Source organism: Oryzias latipes, chromosome 14, assembly GCF_002234675.1.
Source record: "Oryzias latipes chromosome 14, ASM223467v1".
Classification (NCBI taxonomy): domain Eukaryota; kingdom Metazoa; phylum Chordata; class Actinopteri; order Beloniformes; family Adrianichthyidae; genus Oryzias; species Oryzias latipes.
In genome coordinates this window covers 15,056,681-15,082,206 of record NC_019872.2, presented here as the reverse complement: position 1 = coordinate 15,082,206, position 25,526 = coordinate 15,056,681, and the positions used below count along the sequence as shown (strand labels likewise).

Sequence of the window (25,526 nt, the reverse complement as noted above, 5' to 3'; positions counted from 1 at the left end):
TATGAGAGATTACAGATGAAAAGGGTGTTCCTCCGGGCTCTGTGCTGGAAACTCTTTAGAATTCTTGATTTACATAAAACATCTTTGACCAAAACAATTCTATGCTAATGATATTGCTCTGTCACCCACTCTTGTTGAATATAAGGTTGTGTCAGGAAGGGCATCTGGCGTGAAAACTCTCTTGAAGCAGTGAAAGCTGATTTGCTGTGGCACCCCTAACTGTGGAATCAAAAAGGTTAAAAAGCAAAAAAAAAATAAACACTCCTCCTGAGGCCTTTTAGTAGTAAAAACTAACATTTAAAGGTGTACAACAACATTTTTTTTACTATTATGCAGATGAAAAAATATATACTCTCCTTTAAAAAATTTACCAGATCTGAAGTTTCTGTGACAATTCAAACAAGACTTGCCAACAAGTTAAAGAACCACCTTGATTGAAATAGTGTTTTTAACAAGTTCTTGTGGCATTTTCCCCATGACGGAGAACATTTATAAAGAAAATCATGCTTAAAAGTGTATTTCTAAGTATTTCTTTATTCAAATCGTTGTGAATGAGGAGCAGACGAAAAAATGCAGTTGGAAAAAAAAATCATATTTGTTACAAAGAGAACACACTGGGCAGGCCACAAGCTGAATGCTCGTATGGATCCTCCTGTAGATGACTAGATCGGTGTACGTCTTTGTTTCTCCTCGTCTGAGCTGGAATCCATCTCAAAACTGTATGGCTGGACAGCTCCAATATTGTTCCCCATATTTTTGTATCAGTAATGTTAGGTTGGGGATCTAAGGCAATGTATGCTAGCGGGAGAGCATGTAAACAGAAAGCTCTCAACAACTCAAAGTCAAGCTTCTAATGAACTTCTGCTGCTCTGCAGAAACTATGTCCTAGAAAACTACACAGGTTTCTTGATTTGGGCTAAAAAGGGCATAATCATAACTAGGTAGACCAATGGGAATGCTTTTAGAATAGATCAAAATATGATTGAAACGGGACTTTAAGACTTACAGTTATTAACCCTTGTGCCATCTTAGATGACCCCCACCCTTACATTGACGTGTTCTCCCTACCATGACAAAGGTGGATAAAGGTGGAAAGATTTGATGTAATCCATGGACACCAGTGAAGATCACAAATCATTGAAGAAAAAAGGTTCAGAGCACTGTCTAGTGGGTCTAGATGACCCAACTCCCAATGTTAAAGTGCCTAGGATAGCACAAGGGGTTACAGGGGAACATTTGTCAGTAAAAGAAACCCCAAATTTTTCACTTTTCCTTTTGTTGTCAATCCAAAATAAAAGTTGTAATTTATGGTTGTTTATTGTTTAAGAATGTATCTGCTTAAGATCTCTGCATGCTGCGTGTCATTGGAGCTTCAAGAGTTATTGTTTACTCACCGTTGTGTTTTCTACTTTGAACCTAAGCAGGCGTTTAATCACGCATTTAATTACAAAAGTGGGCATAAATAATCCTGGTTTCTTGGATTTAATTCTTGAAACAAAGAGAATTTTGACTTAAAGCTCTTGTTCGCCTGAATGAGTCCAAGATGTTGTAGTCACCACTGTGTGTAATCAAATTTAAAGGTTTTTAATCGTATTGTTTTTTTTTTTTACTGTAACTGTGATGTTTGTGTCAACGGCAGGTCTCCTTTATAAAAGAGACTCCTTGATCTCTAACTTAGTTAAATAAAAGACATAAGTGATCAAATGAACGTCTATGAAGTTGCATTTCCGTCATCACATGATGGCTGTTGCATGCAACATCTCCATCAGTCAGGGTGAAAGAAAACCTCGCTTCTTTATTTAGTCCATCTGACTTCATAGTTAAGCCTGCCAAAGCTCATTGAGAATCTGCAGATGTGACGGGGGGAACCAGATGAGTTTAAACGCCACTGTAAAATTGATTCTGATTTTCGTCATTTCTGTGGCGGGACGTGTCATTAGTGACAGCAGTAATCTGATTTCGGTTTTTGGGAAGCTGCAGCTTGCACTCCTACACTATGCCTTCCTTCCACTTGAAACCTTCTGGAGCAGAAAAAGAAATGCCTCCTTTTGTTTTGTCTCGTTGTTGGTGTGAGCGGTTTTAACGACTGGGTCGATGTATTTATGGTCTTCATTTGCATGGTAGCTGTAGATTCCTGAGAGATCTTGCTGAAAGTTTCTTGTGTGTAGCGTGAAAGGCCGAGCCATCCTACTGGTTGACCCGATCGGTAGATTTATGTTGCTTTTGTTTCAGAGGTATTTGACGCATAAATCCTCTCAAAGGCTGCACTGCTCTTGTGATTTTCACGCCGATTCTATTCTCAGATGCTTCTGACCGGTTTTTCTTGAAGGAAAGTTCAGCAGATTTTTCGGGGGGAATTGTGCATCGTAGAGACAAAAGACAACTTGTATGAGGATTTATGAGTTACGTGTCAGTTCAAAGATGACACAATGACAGTCCTGTGCAACTTAAGGATTTCACTGTTATGAGGTAAAATGGGGACATTTACATAATCTAAGGAAAAATAGTTCTCCATCTGTTGCACCGGCCGGTTGATCTCCTGTTGGAGCAGATATTGTGTTGCTGTGTAAACTTTGCATCTGGAAGATTGTTAATAGCTGCTCTGATCATTCTGAAGAACCATTAGTTGTATAAGACAATCGGACTGAGTGACTCCTACCCCATTTGGTTCCAAACAGGAAGTACCCGCTTGCTCCAAGAAGCTGAAATCCCATAGATTTCCATTGAGAAATAACCACTCTTGCTCTGCTACATTTAATAACATGTTCTTGTCAATCCTATGTTTTGCAGTATATATTTTTATTTGTTGCAAGTTATTCAAGTTATAAACTGACCAATGAGATGTCTCAATTAAAGTACGTCGTCTCATAACGTCTCGAACATTCGAAATGTTAGATTGACAGATTCTGTGTAGCCGGGGTTTCACGCGGTAGGGGGTGTGGACTTCCAACAAGCTCACTCCTGATTGGCAAGAGTGGTTGCCATTGAAATGGTGACTCACAACAACTCGGACCATTTGCTGCTTGCTGATAATTTCTGGCTCCAACATGGCGGCGACTGTATTGCGGAAAAATGGCGAGTGACTTGACCTTGTTTGGTTGGAGCCGGAAGTAAGCCGTTTTCTTTGGGTGACGTCACACTCCCTGGGTCCAGTTCTCTGACATACAGTCAATGTGAAGAACACACAGCGATGCATTTTGTTACCCTGCTTACTCATAGCTTTCCAAAGAGCTGCTACTTGAAAACCCTGATTATGGTATATCTTCAGTGTAAAATAAATAAATTAGGAGTATTGATTTTCCTGGATTGGGTTAGTTTTGTTTGTACCTCTGGGGTTTTATGGTGTACATTTGAGTATTCCTGGTGTTTCCATTGCTCCTTATTAAAGTTGTGCTAATCATGGCGAGATAATGCAACAGGAAGCTCATATACATAGAAGCAGATGGATCACATTTAAAAGGATTAATTCAGTGCAGATTTTTATACTCAAACTTATTTTAGAGCTTTAAGAATGTTTCAAAAGAAGAAATGCACTGTGTGCTTTTAAAAAAATATGGTTGCAAAACACCTGATCAGATTTACATGTGCTGAAAAAAGTAATACATTTGCAACTGTTGCTAAGTGTTTTGAGTGTTATACTTATACTGGTCTGTTCCTTGCCATGCAGGTGGGAGTCCTTGCTCCTCATTACCATGTATGGAATCTACATTATTATCATGAAGTGAGTATGCTACACCTCTGCTTAGTGACTGTGTCTTCAGATGAGTGCACTACAATAATAATAATACACTTCAAAAAAAGTTTGATTTCATTGAAATGTAAAAAAAAAATATTGGAAGTAGGCGATCTTTCTAGCTTTGTTCTCCAAAAATGGAAATAAAGATATTCTTTTTTTTTTTTTTTTAAATATGCTCTCCTTTCACGTAATATAGTGCTGGAATACTCCAAAAGTTTGTTATATAAAATGTTGATGTTCCTTCTTTTAAAACAAGCAAAAAAAAAGTTTGCATTGGGAAGGCCAAATGATAAAAAGTGTTTTTGCACAGCAATCTGTGAAACAGTTCTTGACAAAGGTCTCCACCGTTATCTCCTCTGCTCCTGGCATCACCTCTTGATGAACGACAGCGCTTCATGCTGCACTGCCCTGCAGGATCAGATGTCACAGGCTTTTAACTCAGGCTTGTCCGGTTGCCCTTTATGCCCTTACTGATATTTTGAGTAATTGAATTATATCATGCAGTGTGGAGGAGAATCAGGGAAATGAAAGTGTGACTATCTCTTTAGCCAAAGAGTTGATTTTTTTCCCTGTGCATTTCATTACTGCTAGTGGATTATTTTTAAGTATATATATTCAAAGTTGTTCCTTTTGGGTAAAACAACATTTTTCATCATTAACTCTAAATTGCATAAAGGCTAACTGTATATATTTCTGTAAATTTAGCAACGTCAATAAAATAATGAGACTTATACTGCCTGCTATAAAAATACGTGAAATATTATCTTTTCTAACTTTTTGGGAATGTTACCTTTTCACACTGATTTGGAGTTGTAAGGTGTTAATATCTTCTTGGTTGCAGGTTCAACTCTCCGATTTCGGTGTTTGTGACGCATCTGTTCCAAAGCCGCTGGCTGTGCTGCAGTAAATCTGAGGAACAACACGACAGTAAGATGGTAGAGGATCCGGCTTGTAACACGTCGATGGTGCTTCTCAACAAAGGTTCACGAATATCGCTGCCTAAGTTTATAAAAACATACAACCTTGAGTATTCATTTTTATGGGTTTTTATATTTCTTATATACGTCTAAATCTTTTGATAGAGCAAAGTCACGGTCAGGAGCCTCTGCCTGTCATCATGGTGGATGAGCTCCTTATTATCAACCCCCACAAACTGTCCTTCTCTGAGGCTGGCCTGCGCATCATGATCACCCCGCACTTCTCACCCCGCACCAGGCTCTCCATGGCTGGAAGAATGCTCATCAGTGAAGTAAGTGATGCACACAACTAATGTCTTTTTTGTCTCGGAGGAGCAACATAAACCTTTGAGTCTTCACCATAGAGGCAGCGACTGATTAGGGGTTCAAAGCACCAGCGGGACGGGGAGGCGGGGCATGCATCCAGAGGAGAGTCAACCAGCAACAGCCTGAAGAGGACAGGCTCCTGCAGTCTGGAAAATGGAGGCGGGAGACCCCGCATGCAAGACACTGAATCCGTTGAAAAGCCAGGGGTTGAAGAGGAGGGAGAGGAGGATGAAGATGGTATTTTTAATCCAGTGCGTATACCAGGTGAGGAGGATCAGGCTGAGTCGGCTGCTCAGCTGGTGTGAGTCTTCAACGTCAACACGTTAACAGCTGTGGACACACGCCCTTCGTGTTGCAGGGAGCTGTGGTGCACGAGTGAAGTGGGTCATCACCTGGCCTCTGAGCCTGCTGCTCTACTGCACCGTGCCAAACTGTGTCCTGCCACGTTGGCACCGCTGGTTCATGGTCACCTTTGTGGCCTCCACTATGTGGATTGCTGTCTTCTCCTACCAAATGGTGTGGATGGTAAGAGAACAAAAAACCCACAAAATAAAACAGAATCAGGCTTTCATGAAAGAAACCCCTTTCATGCAGACAATACTGAGGTGCTCTCATGTCTCTTTCAGGTCACCATCATTAGCTACACACTAGACATCCCAGACTATATCATGGGCATAACCTTCCTGGCAGCAGGGACCAGCGTACCTGACTGCATGGCGAGTCTGATCGTAGCTCGACAAGGTAAAGAACTGAATTCTCTTAGCCATCCTCAAATCTGCTTGCGCCTTTGATTTGTTTCAGCCACACACCTCTGTCTGCAGGTATGGGGGACATGGCCGTGTCAAACTCTATAGGCAGCAATATCTTTGACATCCTGCTAGGTCTGGGCTTTCCCTGGGCTTTACGTACCCTAGTGGTGGACCACGGATCCACAGTAAGCATGACCACCACATCACAACCACTTTTGCTCTATTTAAAAGCAATGATCAATCAGTGCCTAAGTAAACCTGTTTTTTTCCCCTCATGACAGGTCTCCATAAATAATAAAGGTCTTGTATATTCTGTCATCCTGCTGCTGGCATCAGTCTTTCTGACTGTAAGTCAATGCATAATGTTTTTCTTGTCCATGTTGCAACAAATCTTTATTTATCTGCTTGTTTCAGCTTCTTTGAGTTCCTAGCGCACGTAAAACTGCACTGTTCACGAGACCTGCAAAGTTTTGATGTAAACATTGAAGGATCTCAAATTCAAGGTTTAATGTTTTAGTTCTGTTTCATTTTTTTGAATCTCCTAGTCTCTTTATTGGTGCTGGCTATTAAAATAATTGTGCACTTTTTAGTACAAGCACCAAATTTGGCATGAGTGTAGGAAAAGCACGTTAGCCACGAGAAAATCCACGATTTAAATATCCCTTGTGCTATTTTAGATGACCCCACCCTTACTTTGACGTGTTCTCCCTACCATGACAAAGGTGGAGAAAGGTGGAAAGATTTCATGTAATCCATGGACACCAGTGAAGATCACAAATCATTGAAGAAAAAAGGTTCAGAGCACTGTCTAGTGGGTCTAGATGACCCAACTCCCAATGTAAAAGTGCCTAGGATAGCACAAGGGTTACATACAGTATGTATATAATTATATATCTAATTTATATATAACCTTATTTTGTAGGTATCCCTCAAGTTTAAAGACTCTATTGTGTGCATGAACAGACAATATTTTTGAGACTGGGGGAAATATTGAATATTTTAGTAACAAATAAATGCCACCATCTTTACAAATAGCCATGATTTTTTGTTTTTCTTGCTGCTTTTCTGAAAGAGGGGATCCTAAGGTACATACAGGACAAAGCTGGTGCTTGTGCCACCAAATGCATAATATCAAGCTAACCATCTATGCCACTTTAGTTTTCCACCACTTCCATCACTTTGGATTGGAACTAATCTGGAATCATTTCAAATTTTGTTTGCATCAAGGAGAGATGATTGGTTTGACACCTTACTGAAAAGCAGTTAACCCTTGTGCTATCCTAGGCACTTTAACATTTCAGTTCTTAAAGTTTCTTTTTTAGTTTTTTTTTTACTATTCACTCAGAATTTAAAGTTCAGATGTTTTTCAGTGTCTTTCAGAAGTTACACATCACATAAAGCGGGTTTGCTGCTCTCAATGTAAAGATCTGAATTTTAAAAAAAAAGTTATGGTTGTGATTACTGCCAGGTGACTATACTTTTCCAGCATACCTTTCTTCTTACTGAGAAAGTAAGGGAAGCATGCACATGAGCACATTTTTTGATTTTTAACCCTTGTGCTATCCTAGGCACTTTAACGTTGGGAGTTGGGTCATCTAGACCCACTAGACAGTGCTCTGAACCTTTTTTCTTCAATGATTTGTGATCTTCACTGGTGTCCATGGATTACATGAAATCTTTCCACTTTTATCCACCTTTGTCATGGTAGGGAGAACACGTCAATGTAAGGGTGGGGTCATCTAAGAAAGCACAAGGGTTAATAAGCCCCTCCCTTCTTGTACCAGCATCAACATCTTGGGCTAAATGTGCTAAATATGGTGATATGCTAATCCAACGTTCTTGAACACGCTTGAACCATATCAATGAGGGCAACCCCGAGCGTTTACCAAATTCTGAGGGGTTATAGGATTTAAGACTTTTAGACTTTTTGTTTGGTTTTCGGTAAGTTTTTCTGAAAACACAAAGTTCAATTAGTCAGTGGTAATTAGTTTCTTGCCCCCCCCCCCCCCCCCCCCCCCCCCAAAAAAAAATCCTAATAAACAGTTAATGAATTGGAGTTCCTTAGACAGTGGGTCAAATACACATGACTGTCTGTTTTCTGAAAACTGTCTTGCAATGATTTTGTGTTTTTGCTTTCAGGTGATCAGCGTTCATTTGAACCACTGGAGGCTGGACCGCCGGCTGGGTCTGGGTTTATTGTTTCTATATGCCATCTTTCTCCTCTGCTCTATCCTCTTTGGGAACATGTAAGGATTTGAGGTCAAACATTCACCTAATCTGACAAGTTATAACTTTCATACATGAAAAAAACGTCTAAAAGAGATGACTTTGTTCCTTGATAACATTTTTGCACACTGCTGTGCTGTATGAATTTCAATGGTGACCATGTTCAACTTAGACAAACACGATTTAGCAACTTTCTGTCCTTTGTACAGTGCCGTGTTTGATAGAACTTTCTAGTTAAAGTGATGATTTTACTTCAGGATTAATGACATGGTAGGTGGAAGCAGCAGTATTATACATTTTCTTAACAAGAAAACTGACAGCAACGATTAAATAGATTTTCTGAAACTCTCTTTTTGCAAAAACTCTGTTTAACAGCAAATATTAACTAGATTCAGTCGTACAAAAATGACTCTTCTGTTTCAGGTTCTGCTTTTTGAAAGTATTTGTTTTCCCCCCAAAATCTAAATGCTAGCCTATCATGCTACTATTTTTTTTTAAATATATCTTAAGTAGGCCTACTTATATATTACTACATGCCATGTAGCCTTTATTTCAAAGCAATAGGCTGATGAAAGTTTAGGTTTTAAAATTTTAATGACTGCGGTCCAAAATGCTGCTATGATTGAGCAAATAATTTAGGCTTCAACATCACTGAAAGCACAAGTCTATTTTTAGAAGAGTAGCTGTCTTCCTGTTCTCTGTTTCTTCTAGTAGTATTTTATTATCTAGAGGCACTTATAAAACTGTTGGAGCGGGTTTATCGCGCTTGTGATTTATGGCGTGTTGTGTTTATTTAAAATGTTGGCTAACAATAGCATCAATAAGCCTGTTGCTAATGGCGCCGACATAAAATAAAGATTCTCTGAACACATACCAGGAGGCCACATGTATAAACTAAACCCATAGAAAAAATCTTGTTTGCAACTTTTTACACATCGTAAAAAGTTTTTCTGTTGGCCTGCAGTAGGCAATTGCAATATTTGCAATCGCGTTGCACAGTTTTGATGAATTTATGACTAAGATCTCTTAAAATTCACATTTCAAAACATTTTTGAAGCCATAAGTCAAGATGATCCGTCAGTTTTTAAAAAGTTCATTCAAAGCTCAAAGTTGTCCTCAAGTTTTATGTCTTTTATTTCAATTCGTATAGTTTCTTTTTTCCTTTTTTTTTACCATTCAATCAGAATTTAAAGTTCAGATGTTTTTCAGTGTCTTTCAGAAGTTGCACATTACATAAAGCGGGTTTGCTGCTCTCAATGTAAGGATCTGAATTTAAAAATAAAGTTATGGTTGTGTTTACTGCCAGGTAACTTTACTTTTCCAGCATACCTTTCTGCGTTACCCGTTGTGCTATCCTAGGCACTTTAACGTTGGGAGTTGGGTCATCTAGACCCACTAGACAGTGCACTGAACCTTTTTTCTTCAATGATTTGTGATCTTCACTGGTGTCCATGGATTACATTAAATCTTTCCACCTTCATCCACCTTTGTCATGGTAGGGAGAACACGTCAATGGAAGGGTGGGGTCATCTAAGATAGCACAAGGGTTCAAATGTTGAGCTTTAACAAAAATATAAATATATACTAAGTTTCAGAAACAATAGTTTCATACATATGGCCTGTTGTGTGTGTCAGAGACTTTTCAGAGTGTGGAGCTAGACATTGTTTGATAAAAAAACATATTTTTATTTGCCTAACTACTAAAGTATGACTGTATTTTTAGAAGTCTTTTTACTATGAAATCTAATATATACTGTATTTATGAGTGTCAAAAACTTTGATGATTTAGACTACAAGATCGTGGTATACGTCATGTTTAGGTACGACAATCGACATTTGCAATTTGTCTTGCATGTTATGCGAGTTCTTTTTTTCTGCATTTATGTAAGTAACATTGAAGTTAAGCAACCGCTGATCAGGATGGAAAAACACACATATTTGCAGCTCCTGCTTATTTTTTGGTGAATAATGTTTCATTTGCCACCAGCAGAACCGACTGTTCTGTCATTACTGGGAATAAAAAAACCTGACCATACTACAATGGTTGTTTATAGAGGAGATGTCAGTATTGTTTCTTTTGATTACGTGAGTTCTATTTTTTCCAGATTTGTTGTAACAAATTTTCTCTGCGTGAAAATGTTTTTTTTTACTGTTTGTAAATGTTGAATAACTTAGTTTTACAAGGAACTGACCAACCTGCTTTGATATGTTAAAAAAAATATAATGTAAGCTCATTTGTGATTTATTGCAACTAAATTAATACATATTTCTATGTACGTTCGGTGGGCTGTAAAGGCTTTCAAGTCGCTTCAGATTTTCTCTTGTGTTGGTATTTGTTCACTGATGAACCAATTTCATGCAGAATAGAAATTGAAAGAAAATATATTTTTTACTGGGTAATTGTTTAGCAGCTGTTTTAAATTAAGAGCTTTTTTTTTTAATTTAGTCATTTAAATTATGTTGGATAAGGAACCACTTAGCACTAAGTATTAAAATTCACGGTCCTCCTTCAAATCTGATGTGTAATGGTACGGTGGGTTTTTTTTTTGGAGCCTTACCTTAGGCAGGAATTGTCTTTTCCGATCTTCCTCACATCCATCCATGTTTTCCTGGCAGACGATTCAGCAGAGTACGATACCAACGTGTCCTTTCACTGTCAGGAGGCTGTCATTTGCTCCTGATCCAGATCAGTAATAAAAAAGAAACTAAGTGACGCGTTCTACAGTTTGTTATCCTTACAGAGAAATTAAAGCTGAACGTGATTCTCCAAAGAATGTCATGTTTAATCTGCTGTGATGTTGGAGGTAGATCTTAGAGTCCAATTTACTGCTTTAGAGATTGTATTGGATCATAGAAGACTGTTGTTATCTTGGGTGCAATAAAAAAAGTGCAATAACAGCTAATGTCTGAGCTATTTTTCTCTGTGGGGAGCAGTCTGACTGGATAAGGTGCAGCTGTTTTACTGAAGACGCTCCTTTGGTACGTGACTGCCATCTAATGGTACAGAAAACAAGTCCATGCTGCACATTCAGGTCTATTTAGGACACATCTAACACACTGGACAGCTATTCAAAGTTATGTACTGTAAATACACACCATAGGTACATCTATGAAGCAGTTTTGCCATTAGTTCTAATTTTACAAGGTTAGAATTTCTAAATTTTAGGCTAACTTTTTTTTAAAAACATGTTTGGGCTACTCCATTAAAGATGTTTTTCTCATAGAAAAACCTTTTTTTTTTTATTGTTTCCACAGGAAGAGATTTTCCAAATTTAATTCAAATTGTTCTTGTGTATTAAATGACTTTCCTTGAAAATTCAAGCTTTGTTTAAACCTAAAACCATAATAAACTAATATTTTCAGTGTTGAAGCACCTTTATGATGTCGTTTCTGTGGGCTAAATGTAAAAAACAAAAACTATTGTTTCTTCCAAACTTGTTCCAGGACTAAACTTTTTATTTTGAAATTTTATTTTGAAAGGGCTAGGCTTTTTTCTTTTTGAAATGCAACAAAATTGTCCTTACATTGTGTCCTTGCCAAAGTAGAAGCATAAAAGAAAAACAAGTGATGATAAGAGTCAAATATTTTATTTTCTTGAAGACATTTTTTTCAAACAATGAAACATTCCATCGCAGCTCAAACAAGAGTCCCCCCCAAAGAGAAATCACCCACTAAGTAAACTAACAAAAGTCTCCCAACACCAGAAAAAAAACATGATTATCTGATGTTAAACTTAAATCAGAGCTGGGATTTCATGAACCATGTGAATCCATGTGAATCCCCACTCAAATTATTTCCATATCCTGACTCTGGACCAAAGGCTCAAGCAGAACAGAACCCAAATCCCCCAAAAGGTACATTACTGAGGAATACAAAACGTAGTTTAAAAGGGATGTGAAATAAACCAGGTAATGCTTTAGTCATTATTGAGATGTTTATTGAACGAACATAATAAGAATGGTTAATTTATAGTACACCACTCCCCCATTTGACCATCTTAAATATCCACAGGGACACTGCAGCATGAGAGTGCAGTTCCCAGCATGCACTTGTGTTGCTGCAGAATATGCAGCTGTGGAAGCAGAAACTGCAGCCCCCCCCGTCCCCATAATAAAACTTTAGAAGGCAGTAGCAACATCAGCTTATGGGTTTGTTGAGCCACCTTTAACCTGAAGCACTGGTATTCTATAAAACATCCAGCTTTTACTTATATTTGCAGCAAACGGCTGGAGTCCAGCGTTATTCCTGGGACTTTAAGAGCACAGCAGACCTCCACTGCTGTGCTCTTTACAACTTAACAGCAGGGGTCCAGAATCAGTAAACTGTTAGAACACAGCAATATTTTCCCTCATCCGGTGTCACTGTAATCACAACCTGATCTCTGAACGTCCACACAGGTGTGTGGCTGACCTGTTACACGGCGCTGATGCTGCACATGTCAGGGTGAGGCAAAGGGAGCTGGCCGTCGGACTTTAACGCCAGGAAAAGTCAAACACAGCTCTTTAGAAAATAAAAAGGGAACACAAAACACTCAAATTCATCTAGGCCTTTGGCTCCACTGATAAGCAAAGAATGTCAAAGTGCAGCAGGCAGAGGATGAGCTGGAAAAACACTAACAGTCTTAGATCTCCATATCAGAGGATATGATCAGCAGAGCAGCAGGAGGTTTGATGCAGACAGGGCACAGATAAGAAAAACTCATTTCATCACCACTTTTTTTTTCTTCAAATTTTCATACTTAACATTATTTACCATAGAAATATATAAATATTAAAAAAAAAAAGTCATTTCTGACGTTCTGACAGCCAGAGGAACTTTGTGTAGAGAAGCTGGAGAGCACAAGGATATTTGGCTGTTAAGAATCTGTCTCTGAATGAGTTTTATTCACTGTGTGGCAAGCAAGAGGGGAAAAAAAGCATCGATTTGCCCGGATATGAGGCTGGAACTGTGTAACAGTCGTGTCTGATCTGATGATACGCTTCCCTTTTTACTTTTCACCAGAGCCAGAGCAGGCTGGGTCAGAGGAAGCTGGTGCGTACCTTCAGGGGTGAAAGCGCACCGCTACAGGAGCCGGGGGGAGGGAGGGGTGATGACTGAGGGTAGGCTGAGTGACCATCATGATGTGGGGACGTTCTGGTTCTGGTATATGGATGCTTTCTCCTTCAAGAGGGCCAGACACAGATGACAGCTCCAGCTTCCTGAGTGTGAGAGTCACCAACAGAAACTCATCAATACAACACAATACATCATGTATTGTGTTTTCTAGAAGTTCTCCCTCATTAGTTGATGTTAATAATTTACTCGTGAAAAGTCACATCCCTATTTTTCCAGCTCTGTTTGTGTGATTGTAGCACAGCAGTAAACAGGCATCTCCACGTATGCAACAAGCTAGCATAGCGACTCTAGCCTATATAACTCCCACAGGTTTCTAAAGAGGAATAACAACCAGTACTCCGTCATTGTATGTCAGAATAACCATTCTTGCTCTGATTCCTTTTTTAACATGTTAACATGATTTTTTCCCTCCTGATATGTTTTCTGTATTGCATCTTATTCAAGTTAGAAACCGGCCAATCAGAGGCCTCGATGAACCTGCTGATCCCCATCAAGCATTCGAACTGTTTGACAGAATCTTCTGAACCTGCTTTCAAGTGGTAGGACTGTGGACTTCCAACAAGTTCACTCCTAATTGGCTAAATGGGTTGACATATGAACGATGACTCAGCCCGATCTGCAGCAATCCCTGCTTCCTGAGGTCGTCTGGCTCAAACACTGCTGTGTCCGTATTGCAAAAAAATGGCAAATGAATCGACTTCATTTTGCTGGAGCCAGAAGTTGAGGCATTTTCTACGGGTGATGTCAGCCTCACTCGGTCCGGTTTTTATATACAGTCGATGATTTGAACCCCACTCAGGGCAGACACTCTCACTAGGCCACAAAATGAGTTTAAGAAAACACATTTTCGTCTAACTCTCAGACTCCTAATCTCCAGCAAAAAAGAAAACCTTCAAAGTCTTTCCCTGCAGTGGACTCACCCTCCGGAGGCTCGGACATGGGGGGGTTCAGACAGTACATGTGATAGCCTCTGTCGCAGTCGTCACAGAACAGGAGCTGATCCTGGACAAGAACAGCAAGAAAAACAGATGAGCTGCTCCCCTTCAATCAGTCCAAACTTTTGCTTTTTTGATTTCAATTCTTTAAAGAACTCTGCGTCACTGTAATATGAAACAATAAAGTTGGATTTGATTTGAAACATTACTACATAATCCTACAGATGCTTTACAAAGTTACTAACAGACCCGTTTGTAATGTTTCTTATTTCATTTTGTACTGAAACGACCAATTCTCAGGGAAAATAAGAGAAGCTGAAAACTCACGTCATTCTCTGACGTGCCGCACATGTTGCAGCACTTGCACTCTATACACTGCCAGCGATACGTTTTCACAGCAGCCATCATCACAGGAGTAAACTGCAGGCAGGACGGGTGGCCTGCATCCAACCACATGCAGACATTCAGTTCACTTCTTCAACATTTTGAACGGATGTCTCTAGAAGATCAGCCCACCTGAGCGTCCACAGTCGGAGCAGGACACCAGCTCCTCTGACTGCCCCGTCTTGTGATTGGTTTTGGAATCTCCCAGACAGAAATCACAGTAGTTATTGGGCAGAGCCAGACCGTCCGGACCTTTCTTGGGAGCTGGTTGGGAACATTTGAAGCCCGTCAGCTGGTTTAAAAGTCAGCGAGCGTCAGAAAGCAGCGACACTGGCGCCTTACTCTTTGGCTCGTCGGGCAGTGGCAGGGCGGGCTCGCTCATGTCCATGTCGTCCTTCTCCTCGCCTTCCTCCTCGGCCAGGTGGGAGTGAGCGTAATGATAGCTGAGGCCTGGCCGGTTCTTGTAACGCTTCCCACACACTGCAGGAGCAATGGAGCAGGAAAAACAGCATCTGAACAGGGACGGATTTGTAACCATGGAAACCAAACCGCTTATTTAGTTTCCAATTAAGACATTTAAAGTCTCAGTAATCTGAAACCTGCTTTTAAGAAACATTTTAAATGAAAGTGTAAACATAGAAACATAGTTAGTGAAAAATAATTTTTTTACATCAAAAAAAGTCATTTTTTGTCCCAATTCCTAGATAAATAGTTGGATTTTTAGGCGGTTTGAGAAGGTTTCTCTTCATACATAAAGACCAAACACTGCCCTGTGAGGCTGTTGTTGCGGGGTGAGAGGTTTGTGAGATAGTTTTCAGTGATGACACTTCCTCTTTCACTTCCACAAAAGCTCAGCTCCCCGTTTCCTCTAACTAACTCTGTTGCACCATCTTTCCTGTTAGAGGCTAAAGCAGCAAAACTACAGACATGCACCACACCCAGACATCTGGAGACATGCAGCGCGGGACGCACAGATGGAAAAACAGAACACCATCACGATCACAAACACCTCAGTAGGGGAAAAGGTGGCAGCAACTTTCAGTCTTTTCTGAAACGGGGAAGTTTTTGACCACACGGAACAGGAAACGGCCTTTGGTCATAACTTCTGACCACCACAAGCTACAGTTTTAGGAGGAATAAAATGTAGCAACCACTGAACGCCTTCAATAGAAAATGGGAAAAGGGGACGAGCAGGCTAGAGACAGAGAAAAAGAGAAAGTACCTCTTTCAGAAGGTTTGGAAATGTGCTTCTGTTTGAGAGAGTCTGAAATATAGAAGTGACAGAAGAGAGCACAGACAGCAGCTCAGAAACAGGCAGCCGCGGCTGAAAGCAAAACTGATCCACAAAGAGGAAGAAGAGAAACACATTAGGCAATACAGATTCAGTTGGAGACAGTGGAGAAGTGGAGGAGATGGTCCCAAAACTAGTCTCATTTGAGATCAAGGATAAACGTAGAGAAAGGGAGGAGTGTCCAAAATGCTTTTCACTAGAACATGAAAAATGGAAGTGCAGCTCAGACTGAGGGCACTCACTGTCACAGGCATACGGCTTGTCTCTGTCCTCCAGCGCCGCCGTGTCCAGCTTCTTCCGGCTGCCTCCGACCCCGCGGCCCTGCAGACACGGCTGCCGTCAGCCAGGAAACAACGCCATCAGCTGAGGCTGAGCAGCTTCCTACCTTCCCTTTGCCTTTGCCCCTTCTTTTAGGTGTGTCTTCTTCATAGTCTTCATCATCAAGGTCATCCAGGAAGTCATCCGGCTCAATGATTCTCTATAGGAAGTATTAGATGAGAGAAATCATTGTTGGTTTGAGATGTTTTTCTTGGGGAAAACTTCAAAACTAGAGAGAAATGATTAAAAACAGTTCATAAAAAAAAAAACCTTTCTTATGCGAGCCGCAGGGTTCAGACTGCCCGTGTAATCGCTCTGGTTTGAATCCTCCTCCGATCCGCGGAGTTCTGCAGCGCTACGTTTTTCCAGGGAACCCCCCGTTAGCAGCGCCTCCAGGCTGCTGCCATCTGACGACAGCAAAGCGTCCTTCTTCAGTCCTAAATCCAGCTCTGAGATGAAAACAAAGAATTTAAGAACCACACAATGTTCTGCTTAAGTACATCCTGATTTACATTTCCTTTAAAGCCTTTCTTTATAATTGAACTGTTTATTTTAGAAGAAAAGAATGATAAATCCTGCAACTTGAAAGGATGAACAGAGATACTGAAGCACCTGACTTTACAGGAGGGAAGATCAGCCGAGGATCCTCTGGAGGATGAGATCTGCGTTTCTTCCTCCACCTCCTGGCTGGATACGTGTAGAGTTGTCCTGGTGCCACGCCTGCACAAATGCACTGGTGTAACTCCCAAACCCAAAGACAGGTGAAGGACAATGCCAATGAAAGGTTTGATCTCATTCCTTTCCTTCATTTTTTAACAGAATATAGTGAACATTTAATACATGAATTCCTGGCTCAAGCTGAACAAAACGATACAACATGACTTTATAAGCAATGTGGGCGTGGCTAACAAAAACCTCTGTTGCCAAGGAAATCAAAAAATAGACATTTGCCGATTCTTCCATGAATTACATAAACCTGTCACCCCCAGGCGACCAAAAAATAAAATGGTTGCTATGGAAATTAAACCTAAAGAAAAGCAGCCATTTTGGAAAAAAACAAACGAAAAAGTGTTGTTTTTTTTGCCATGAATTTGTCACATGCAGTTCTGAACAGAGTGGCAGAGCCAGAAGGGAAGAGTGAGGGCTGTGTAACAGCAGCTCAAAAGGGCGGGAGCAGGTAGGGCCTGCAGGCCATACAACGCCACTGACACCTTTAATCATTAGAGTTCCTTGATGTTCCAAACATGTGCTCTCTGATGAACGCGTGCTACGCCTCACCTGGTCCTCTGTGTCTCTTCTCCATCCAGATGTAGCAGTTGCTCTGGGCCACGCCGGTCTGAGAGTCCAGGAACGGCATGCGGACGCTCCTCTCTGCGCACAGCCGGGCATTGTAGTTGTGACACTGCTCCAGGGCGTCTCTGTAGTACTGCTCTCCCAAACTGACGGAAGCACAGAGGCAGGCCGGGTCTTTGACTGTCAAATGTCTCTGAACCTCCACATTACTACAGGAAGGAGCTCCAGGAGCAGGAGGCTCCTTTGTTGAAAGATCCAAAACTACACAATACCATGAATACATTTAGTGTGAAAGCTAATAATTAGTTGGAATTTTTTTTTACATCCGAGTGTTCAAAGGTTTCAGTTCAAAGAAGCTGCAGAATGAAAACTAGCGGTCTTATCACAGAGACAGAGCGTCCTGGGGCTTTTTCCAGAGCTTATAAAACATCTGGAGGCTTCTAAACTGATGTTAGCTGTGACTAACCAGAACATTTAACAGTGACTTGACAGTCATTTGGGTCAACTCAGACTACAACCAATCAGAGGAACTGACAAAACAAATTCATCAACATGTTGATTGAAATATGCTTTAGTTGTTATAATGAAAAAAAAAGAAAACACAGTAGGTTGAAAGTTTGAAAGCAATTTTTTTTTTCATTTATGAGAAATAGTATGTACTTAAAAGGTAGAAAAAATGTAGTATTTTTTTTTAAATCCACAAAAACTACAATTCCCAGACCCCCACCCCTTTACATATAATATCACTAAAAAGCCTTAAATGTCATCAGTAGACACCAAAAGGAGTCAGTTAAATAGTATGTAGTGGTTGGGAGAAAACAAAATGTGCATTTCTGATAGTCAGGAGGATAAATCAGATGTAACTCTGGCCTGGAAAGGGTTAAAGCCTCCACATGCAGCTGCTGTCCCACATCATGTTCTGTTGCTTCTTAATGTGCAGAACTGAAAAAGCTCAGGTTTTCTTAGCTAAATAAACATTTTTGTGCTTACTGCAGCCATATAATTGAATGAAGAAATTTAGTAATGCAAAGTTTTGATAAACCACAGATATTACGGCTGGGTTCAAAAATCTCTGAATATCATTTTTATTTAGAAAATACATTATAAATCCATAAAACAATAGATTCACCTTTGACAATAGAATGGTTATGAATAATTTTGTATATTTGTTTATTATTGTTGTTATAACTATTATTATTAATAATAATAATGGTTTAGTTAACAATTGTCTAACCTAATTTACACTTTCAAATACATTTATTATTTCCATTTTTCTTGCAAGTATTTGTTTTCTTAGGCTGTTATTTATAATGTAAGAATGTATTGCCTTCATAATGAACGCCGCAACTTTGCACAATTAATTGACACAAAATGTTATTTTTATACAAAACTTTGATAAATGTGTCCATATCATATGTAGTCTGAATCACACACGTGTCGTTTCTTCATTTCTGCAAGGAAACCACCCAACCATCAGACGATACGGATTTTTTCTCAAAGTTTGCAAAACTTCTCTTAAAGTGCTGTGACCCGCATTTCAACCCCCGCGTGTCCCTGTCAGTGTCCACGCGCCCCTCTGGAGCCGTTTCTGGGGGTGACATGCAGTCAGCAGGCTTCGCTCACAGCGGAAATGGAGGCGCGTTCACGTCTGTTCCATAAGCCGCCGGCCTGAACCCGGACGAAGGTTAACAAAGCGGCGTTTTTAAAGCCAAACACGTCCACGTTCAAGAGCAACTTTTCATTCATTAATGAGGTAAAAGTCAAAGGCGACAGAGACATGACTGTTTAGCCAGCTAGCCCGCGAGCTGCTCTGGACTCCATCCTACTAGCATAGCGGGTTAGCTACAAAACACCCAACAATTAACCTCGGTCGTAATAATTCACTCTGCAGTGATGTTGCTCTCGGTGTACAACCCCACCAGTGACATGTTACAGAAAGGTCACCTGCGTGTTGTCAACTTACACTTCCATTCCAGGATGTGAACAGACTCGACGCTCCGACTCCGCCGCCTACCCAAACCGAGTCAGGCAAACAGGTTGCTAAGCTAACTAGTTTACAATGTGGCCGAACCGCCGAATGAAAACAATCCTGGCGTGTCACCTGCGCACGTGAAAGGTGTGGAGAGAAGTCCGGCACTTACAGTTTGACAACATTCTCAACAACAGCTGCCATCTTGCTTCAATACGCTGGTAAAGTGCCTGCCGGGTAATGTGTGCCCCGAGTCTGAGCTTGTAGGCAGTTTGAGGTCAAACTTGAATACAGGCTCCCCCTACTGGCTGTATCAGTAACTACACTCAAAGGTTTTTGTGAAGCAGCTGTCACAACTTTCCTCAAGTAAAGACATACATTTTGAGTAAATAATTGATTTCTTTTTGTGACAAATATTTTAATTGTTTATTTTACTTTTAAATTGTGCCATATTTAAGTCACAAAATTGACCTGGTCAAATCTTCCCACACCAAACAGCTTATTCTGTCATTGATTATTGTCAATTTTTCATTATAGGGATCACGCATGTAGGAACAAGATGTATTGGAAATTTAACTTTATTATTATTATCAACCTCACCTCCATATTTCTCTGTATTGAGACCCAAAAATGGATCACCTGTTTTTCAAAGAAAGGAAGAAATCGGTCCACATCATGACACTGCCTCCAGCAAAAAAGATTTCTCTGTCAATGCAGAAATTAGCGTAAAATTCTCCGCACCGTCTAGTGGTCTCCAAACCTTTTCTTCATGAGCTACTGGCCCGCTTGTTTTGCAACTAACCCTGCTTCAGAAATTCCTGATTATCAGAAACTGGGCTAACTCAGGAATTTTTGAAACATGGTTAGCTGCAAAACAAGCAGGGCAGTAGCTCACGGGGAACAGGGTGGGAGATGCCTGGCCTACACACTTTGACCAGTCTCTGGGTTTATTGTTTAAACATGGCATTCCTTCACATGTTAAGCACATGTTCAGAACACGTGTTGTTGACACCACCATTAATGGGCCTGACGGTGAGGGGCAGCTCTGGCTGGAGATGGCCTGCATGCAGTCTGTTCTGGATTTTTAGGGATAGCAGAAGTTCAAATCAGGAGTTAAAGCAACATCTACACAAATCTTCAACTTATTCATGTATTCCTTCATCTATTATATATATATATATATATATATATATAAATATAAATATATATAAAGGAGTTTATGCTCGAAACCTTATAAGGTTTAATTCTCAGACAATGAAGACAAAGGGAGCAACTTGATTCCTAATCTACAAACCATATTTCAGTTTAAAAAACCGGACAAGTTTACAGTGTTTTTCTCATTTTATATATTTATATATTAATCCAACTCTTTCCTAAATAGTTTATTTTTAAGCATTTATCCTTCACTTTAACAATATATCCAGTCTGCTATGGATTTTTGGTGCCAACATTACAGCCTGAAGTCTGCTCAGAGAAGCTTTTGTGTTTCAGATGGGCGGGGGCCTGAAGGAACATGGTTTCAATGTCAGATTTTCCCCTTTTGAGGTAATCTGATTACTGTACCTCCAGCTAAATTACATAAAAGCCCAAACATTTCCACCAAACCTGAGAAAGTATGAGTCAGAGTAGCTCATAATACAGCTGCGGAAGAAAAGAAGTAAAAAAAAAAGATATTTTTGAAATCAAACTATATGTGAACAAGGATGTCTAAAAATAACATTATTGAATTACAATAGCTAAGATCATATGAACAGGAATGAGTTTTCCAAACACATTTGATTCAGTTTGTCAGAAATCATTAAACTGGAGAGTTTTTATAATTAGTAAGAAATACTGGAGGACTAAGACACAAAGTAATAACTAAAAATAGAAATTATGTACATGGTACTTTTTAAAAACATTTCCTTATACTCCATTTAATCCGATAAATATTGAATTACCATTTAGCATTTGTGAGTCTAAACATTTGATATACACACACTAAGACATAATACATACACATTCACATTACATACAATTTTAAAAAAATGTCTGTTACTGAAAAGTCATCTTTCAAGTGTTACTTGGTTTAGAACGTAAGATTTTTGAATGTTTTTGTCCAAAATAAAACCCTTTGAAATGCAAAAATGATCCCCAACACCATCACAGTTTGATTAAACTGTTTTTTTTTATTTTTCCTAATATTAGATGTAGATACACAAGTCAACAAACAGGTTTAATTTGTAATGAAAATGCTCCACAGCACACTGACATCATGTGGAAGGGTCTGCTTTAACAGACACATACCTGAAAATGGACAGCAGTTGAGATTTTTGCAATAAATCGCATTAGTAACAGCAGTAGTAACAATAGTAGCAAGAATGATCATAATAGCATTAATAATAGTATCAACTATGAATCACAGAGTAGGAACATACATTTCTCCAAAGTAATGAGGGATAATGGGAGGAGGACAGTTTATTAAATGCTGAAAGACAAACCACTGGAAAAGGGGAAAAAAATACAAGAAAAGATCCCGTCTTCTTCTAAAACAGGAAGCTCACAACCCCAAGTCTGTTTTCACTTAAATCTACCACTAGACGCGTAAAAGCGGCTGTTTTTCTTCATGAAGTAGAACCACAAACTGATGTCTTTGACATTGATACTTCCCATTTTGTGGTCAGAGATTACCAAAAGCACCAAAGTGACTCGAAAGGATGCAACCTCACGCCACAGCCAGCTAGGGGCGTTCCTGCAAGCCAAGAAACACGACTGCACTAATGTGCGAGCGTCGGTTCAGAGCCTGTGGAGAGCATGTCAAGTACCAGAAATGTTTTTGCTTCATGCGACCAATTTGGCCAAAGTAGTTGAAATTGTTCACATTCAATGAGCGGTTAGGAAAAGTGTGTGAGCTCTGAGCGCCAGCATCAGCTGAGGAGGAATGAGGTCTCCGTCTGAAACTGCTGAGTCGCTCGCTTCCTGTGTGCTTCCCCCATTGGGTTTGACTTTCAGGCGCAAAAGTGAAACCAGGAGCTCTGTTAAAACCCCCGGGACGCAAAAACCCCCCGCAGACGGAGCGTGTGTGAGCACGTCCGGAGGGGAGCTGCGCCGCCAACTGACCCTCACGTTGACAGCGCCTGCATGGGCGTTTCAACACGCCTCCTGTCTGATTCAGAGTCCTTGAACCGAGCGTCAACGGGGAAATTTAAGGCCGGCAGTTCAGCTGTCCCCACATTCACCTTCAAACTATCCATTCGCTTTCCCACCACCATATGATCAGATTTCAGAATTCTGCTGCTTCCTCACAACATTTGGAAGTGAACTAATGCCTACATTCACAAGTTAGTGTTTATGCCCTTTTTCATTAAATATGTATAGCATGAGACCACGGAAGAAAAAAAGAACCAGTTGGCTGCAGGTTGAGCTAAGTGACCAAACCTTCAGGTTTTATTTCTGGCAAACACTTTGAAAAATGACTGAATTCTTGAGGTTTTCTCTCTTTTGAAGAAGAAGAGAGCAGATGGCAATGATTCGGCACAAACATGTCTAAACTGATGTCAAGAAAAACTCACACCTTTTTCTTATCTGCCATCGCTTCTGTGCAGAGCTTCCCACGTCTTCCGAATCCCCCATTGGGTGGCTGCCAAACTGCACATGTAGAACATTCACATGTGACTATAAGAACACTTCCTTTGAGACCAGTTTCATAGAGGTGGGGGGTTGTGTAAAAAAAACAACAACAAAATAAAGCTTTTGGGTGAAGGGCACTCCTCACTATCCATCCAGCAGCACTTCCACATCACTCACTTCACCTGTAACCTGATCTGTCAGCTGATCGTCGGTTTTCCTGCATCTCTGCTCCCTGCTTTGAAAAACAAAAGGCTTTCATAAATTATCTACAGACCGCCCACAAACCCTCACACCAGGAAATGAAAAGAACTTGATATTTATGACTGTAAGAAAAAATAAACAGTTGGTTGGAAACTTAGGATTTTTGTCGGTTCATTTGGATTTGGGTTTTTCTGGTCTGGGTCAGAATTCGAGCACGTAAAAAAAGAAAGAAAAAAAAAACGATAGAAAGCTCTAACCATCTGACCGTGATGAGAAAGGACAAATACACGTGCAAAAATCCACAGCACCACAACTCACACACACACACACACACACACACACACACTCACACAAACACACTAGAAAACTAATCTCTGCTTTGTACAGAAAAAAGCGGAAAATGAAAAAAAAGAAGAAATCACTCAAAAATCCAAAACAGGCAAAATTAGAGGTAAAATGAAAGGGAAACCACTTCTTAAATATTTATATAACAGTTTTCCAATGAAACTTAATGCACACAGCTAAAAAACCGAGCTTTAGTTTGGTTATGAAAAACCTCAAAAACATTCCTTCCAAAAAAAAATAACAAGAAAGAAAGAAAGAAAACCACATCCACGGGTAATAAGCACAATGTCTTTCACTAATGGATACAAACTCCTTTTCTTCCACAACATCCGCCAAGATTATCTATCGGTTAGTTTGTTTTTTTCAAATCAACGGTTGCAAAATATAAATAGAAGGAATATTAACTGGAATATTAACATCAAAACCAGGAACGTGAGAAGAGACAAGTGACAGGGTTTGTTTAGGAAGGGCCGGCTGGCATCCATGTTGAGACGAGACGTCTCAGTGGCTCTGCTAGTTAAGACTCACGGAGGACAGAAGACAAGTCTCCGGCTGATGGGGTGGACTGGAGGTGAGCTGCTGAACAACCACGCCATCCATCACTGACTCGGACGAGCTAGTCTGAAACAGATTCTCATGGCTGGAGAAGACTGCAGACAGAAGTGGAATATAGTGAACAATGCAAAGGAGAGAATAAAAGAAGAAGGAAAAGGATTTTCTGTGGGGATTCCGCAGGGCCTTGCACTGAGAGCAGTGTGTTTCTGGAGCCTGTGTGCATTTTCATTTCTGTCCCTTTTTCCACAATGTTGCCAAGTGTTTTATTTCTTTTTTCCAAAAAAGCTGAACCTCTTCTCGCGGTCCTTCTCTTTGCCTTCTTTGTTGCGAAGGGTGACGCTCCCGGTTTCGCCTGTACTTGGGGAGATGGGGGGCATCGTCATAGCACGGCTGAGCGCCCGGGGGGCTCCGGGGGAGTCTTGGGATCGCGTGGTGATGAAGCGCCGAATGGATTGGATCCAGGAATTCATTTCCGCCTTAAAACAGAATTTCAGATTTTGACATTTTGTGTTTGTTTGTTTTTTTGCATGAATGCTTTGACTCCCCACCATTTTAACTGCACATCTTACCTCATCCTTAGCCTGGAATAGATATTCTTTCCCGTTTTCATTCCTGAGGGGAAAGCGCAAGGATTTAGCATTTACACTGGAAACCCTTAGTTTCTTTGGCTGCTAAACATTCTCACCTGAGCTTGAACACGTGTTTCCTCTTTTTGTAGTCAAGGGCTACTTCACACACAGCCTCCTCCAAGCTGAAGGGCATCTCTCCGTGGTACGTGATGCCACTGCTGACGCTCTTGTTGTCTTTGAAGAAATGAAGGCCTCCTTTTTTCAGGGTGCAGTACACATTATGCCAGGATCTATGGAGAAAGAAATAGTTTTTAATTAGCTTCTGTTTAACCAAAGGACCATCACGGCTTATCGAAGTCTTTCTTTAGACTAGAAAAGTGATGTTCCTTTCCTTCTCCGTCATGTTTATGTCCCCACAAGTTGTTTAAATGACAACTTTCATTTTAACGGGGAGTTTTACAGCTTGACTTGCATCTTCTGCCTCACCTGGTAGCGGCCTTTTTGTTGTGGGACTCCATCTCCTGCTTTCGGCAGAGCATCCCCTCCACACATTCTGCGTCCGAGTCCGCTCCCCCTCTGCCGGGTAAGGTGGCAGACGCCTCCAGGCGAGAAGACGCCAGCCCGCTGTCCCGCCCCGGCCCATTGACCGACTCGGACTCTGAGCCCTGCAGGTCAAAGCAGGACACGGGTGGAGGTGAGAGGGCGGAGAGGCGGGTTGGGTGAACGGGTTACAATGCAGCCATAATCATGCTCGCCTCGACAGCTGTGTGATTACATGAGATCGAGTATAGCCACACAACAGAGCCAACGACTCCCATTGACATGACATCTTATTAATATGGTGAAGACTTACTGATCTGAATCATTCGCTCTAAAAACAAAACCTTAAATGTCTACAAATCACAATGTTCCAAAGGATCCCCAAACCACACAAGATGAAGACAGAAA

The 25,526-nt window shown here is 40.5% G+C and overlaps 3 protein-coding genes across 9 annotated transcripts in view; 1 reads left to right on the top strand and 2 right to left on the bottom strand.

The window, feature by feature from the left end:
- LOC101155536 (sodium/potassium/calcium exchanger 3) overlaps positions 1 to 10,892 on the top strand; it is a 32,931-nt gene extending 22,039 nt beyond the window's left edge. The window contains exons 9-17 of the mRNA XM_023962177.1: positions 3,668 to 3,721; positions 4,578 to 4,717; positions 4,819 to 4,985; positions 5,058 to 5,283; positions 5,378 to 5,544; positions 5,646 to 5,760; positions 5,841 to 5,953; positions 6,050 to 6,115; positions 7,908 to 10,892. Coding sequence (XP_023817945.1) covers positions 3,668 to 3,721; positions 4,578 to 4,717; positions 4,819 to 4,985; positions 5,058 to 5,283; positions 5,378 to 5,544; positions 5,646 to 5,760; positions 5,841 to 5,953; positions 6,050 to 6,115; positions 7,908 to 8,018 — 1,159 coding nt within the window. The 3' untranslated portion in view covers positions 8,019 to 10,892. The remainder of the gene's footprint in view (positions 1 to 3,667; positions 3,722 to 4,577; positions 4,718 to 4,818; positions 4,986 to 5,057; positions 5,284 to 5,377; positions 5,545 to 5,645; positions 5,761 to 5,840; positions 5,954 to 6,049; positions 6,116 to 7,907) is intronic.
- A 673-nt stretch (positions 10,893 to 11,565) lies between these two features.
- On the bottom strand, positions 11,566 to 19,578 carry LOC101161743 (zinc finger protein ubi-d4). 2 transcript variants are annotated; one of them, XM_011483429.3, is made up of 12 exons: positions 19,472 to 19,578; positions 17,316 to 17,476; positions 16,650 to 16,757; positions 16,308 to 16,486; positions 16,105 to 16,197; positions 15,962 to 16,040; positions 15,651 to 15,692; positions 14,771 to 14,908; positions 14,561 to 14,692; positions 14,372 to 14,484; positions 14,030 to 14,111; positions 11,566 to 13,192 (listed from the first exon to the last, which is right to left on the bottom strand). In XM_011483429.3, exons 1-12 carry the CDS (start codon positions 19,501 to 19,503, stop codon positions 13,110 to 13,112), a joined length of 1,242 nt encoding a protein of 413 aa, XP_011481731.1. In that variant the 5' UTR covers positions 19,504 to 19,578; the 3' UTR covers positions 11,566 to 13,109. The 2 variants fall into 2 exon arrangements, with proteins under 2 accessions (XP_011481731.1, XP_004076387.1); XM_004076339.4 differs by lacking the exon at positions 15,651 to 15,692 and having other exon boundaries at positions 19,472 to 19,577.
- Positions 19,579 to 21,444: 1,866 nt separating this feature from the next.
- The window catches only part of LOC101155789 (spectrin beta chain, non-erythrocytic 1), a 45,872-nt gene continuing 41,790 nt past the window's right edge, over positions 21,445 to 25,526 (bottom strand). For 5 of the 6 annotated variants that reach the window (XM_023962901.1, XM_023962903.1, XM_023962905.1 and 2 more), the window contains 4 exons: positions 25,065 to 25,243; positions 24,695 to 24,868; positions 24,579 to 24,621; positions 21,445 to 24,485 (listed from right to left, as the gene is read on the bottom strand). In XM_023962901.1, coding sequence (XP_023818669.1) covers positions 24,273 to 24,485; positions 24,579 to 24,621; positions 24,695 to 24,868; positions 25,065 to 25,243 — 609 coding nt within the window. In that variant the 3' untranslated portion in view covers positions 21,445 to 24,272. The remainder of the gene's footprint in view (positions 24,486 to 24,578; positions 24,622 to 24,694; positions 24,869 to 25,064; positions 25,244 to 25,526) is intronic. The other variant, XM_023962906.1, reaches the window with a different exon arrangement.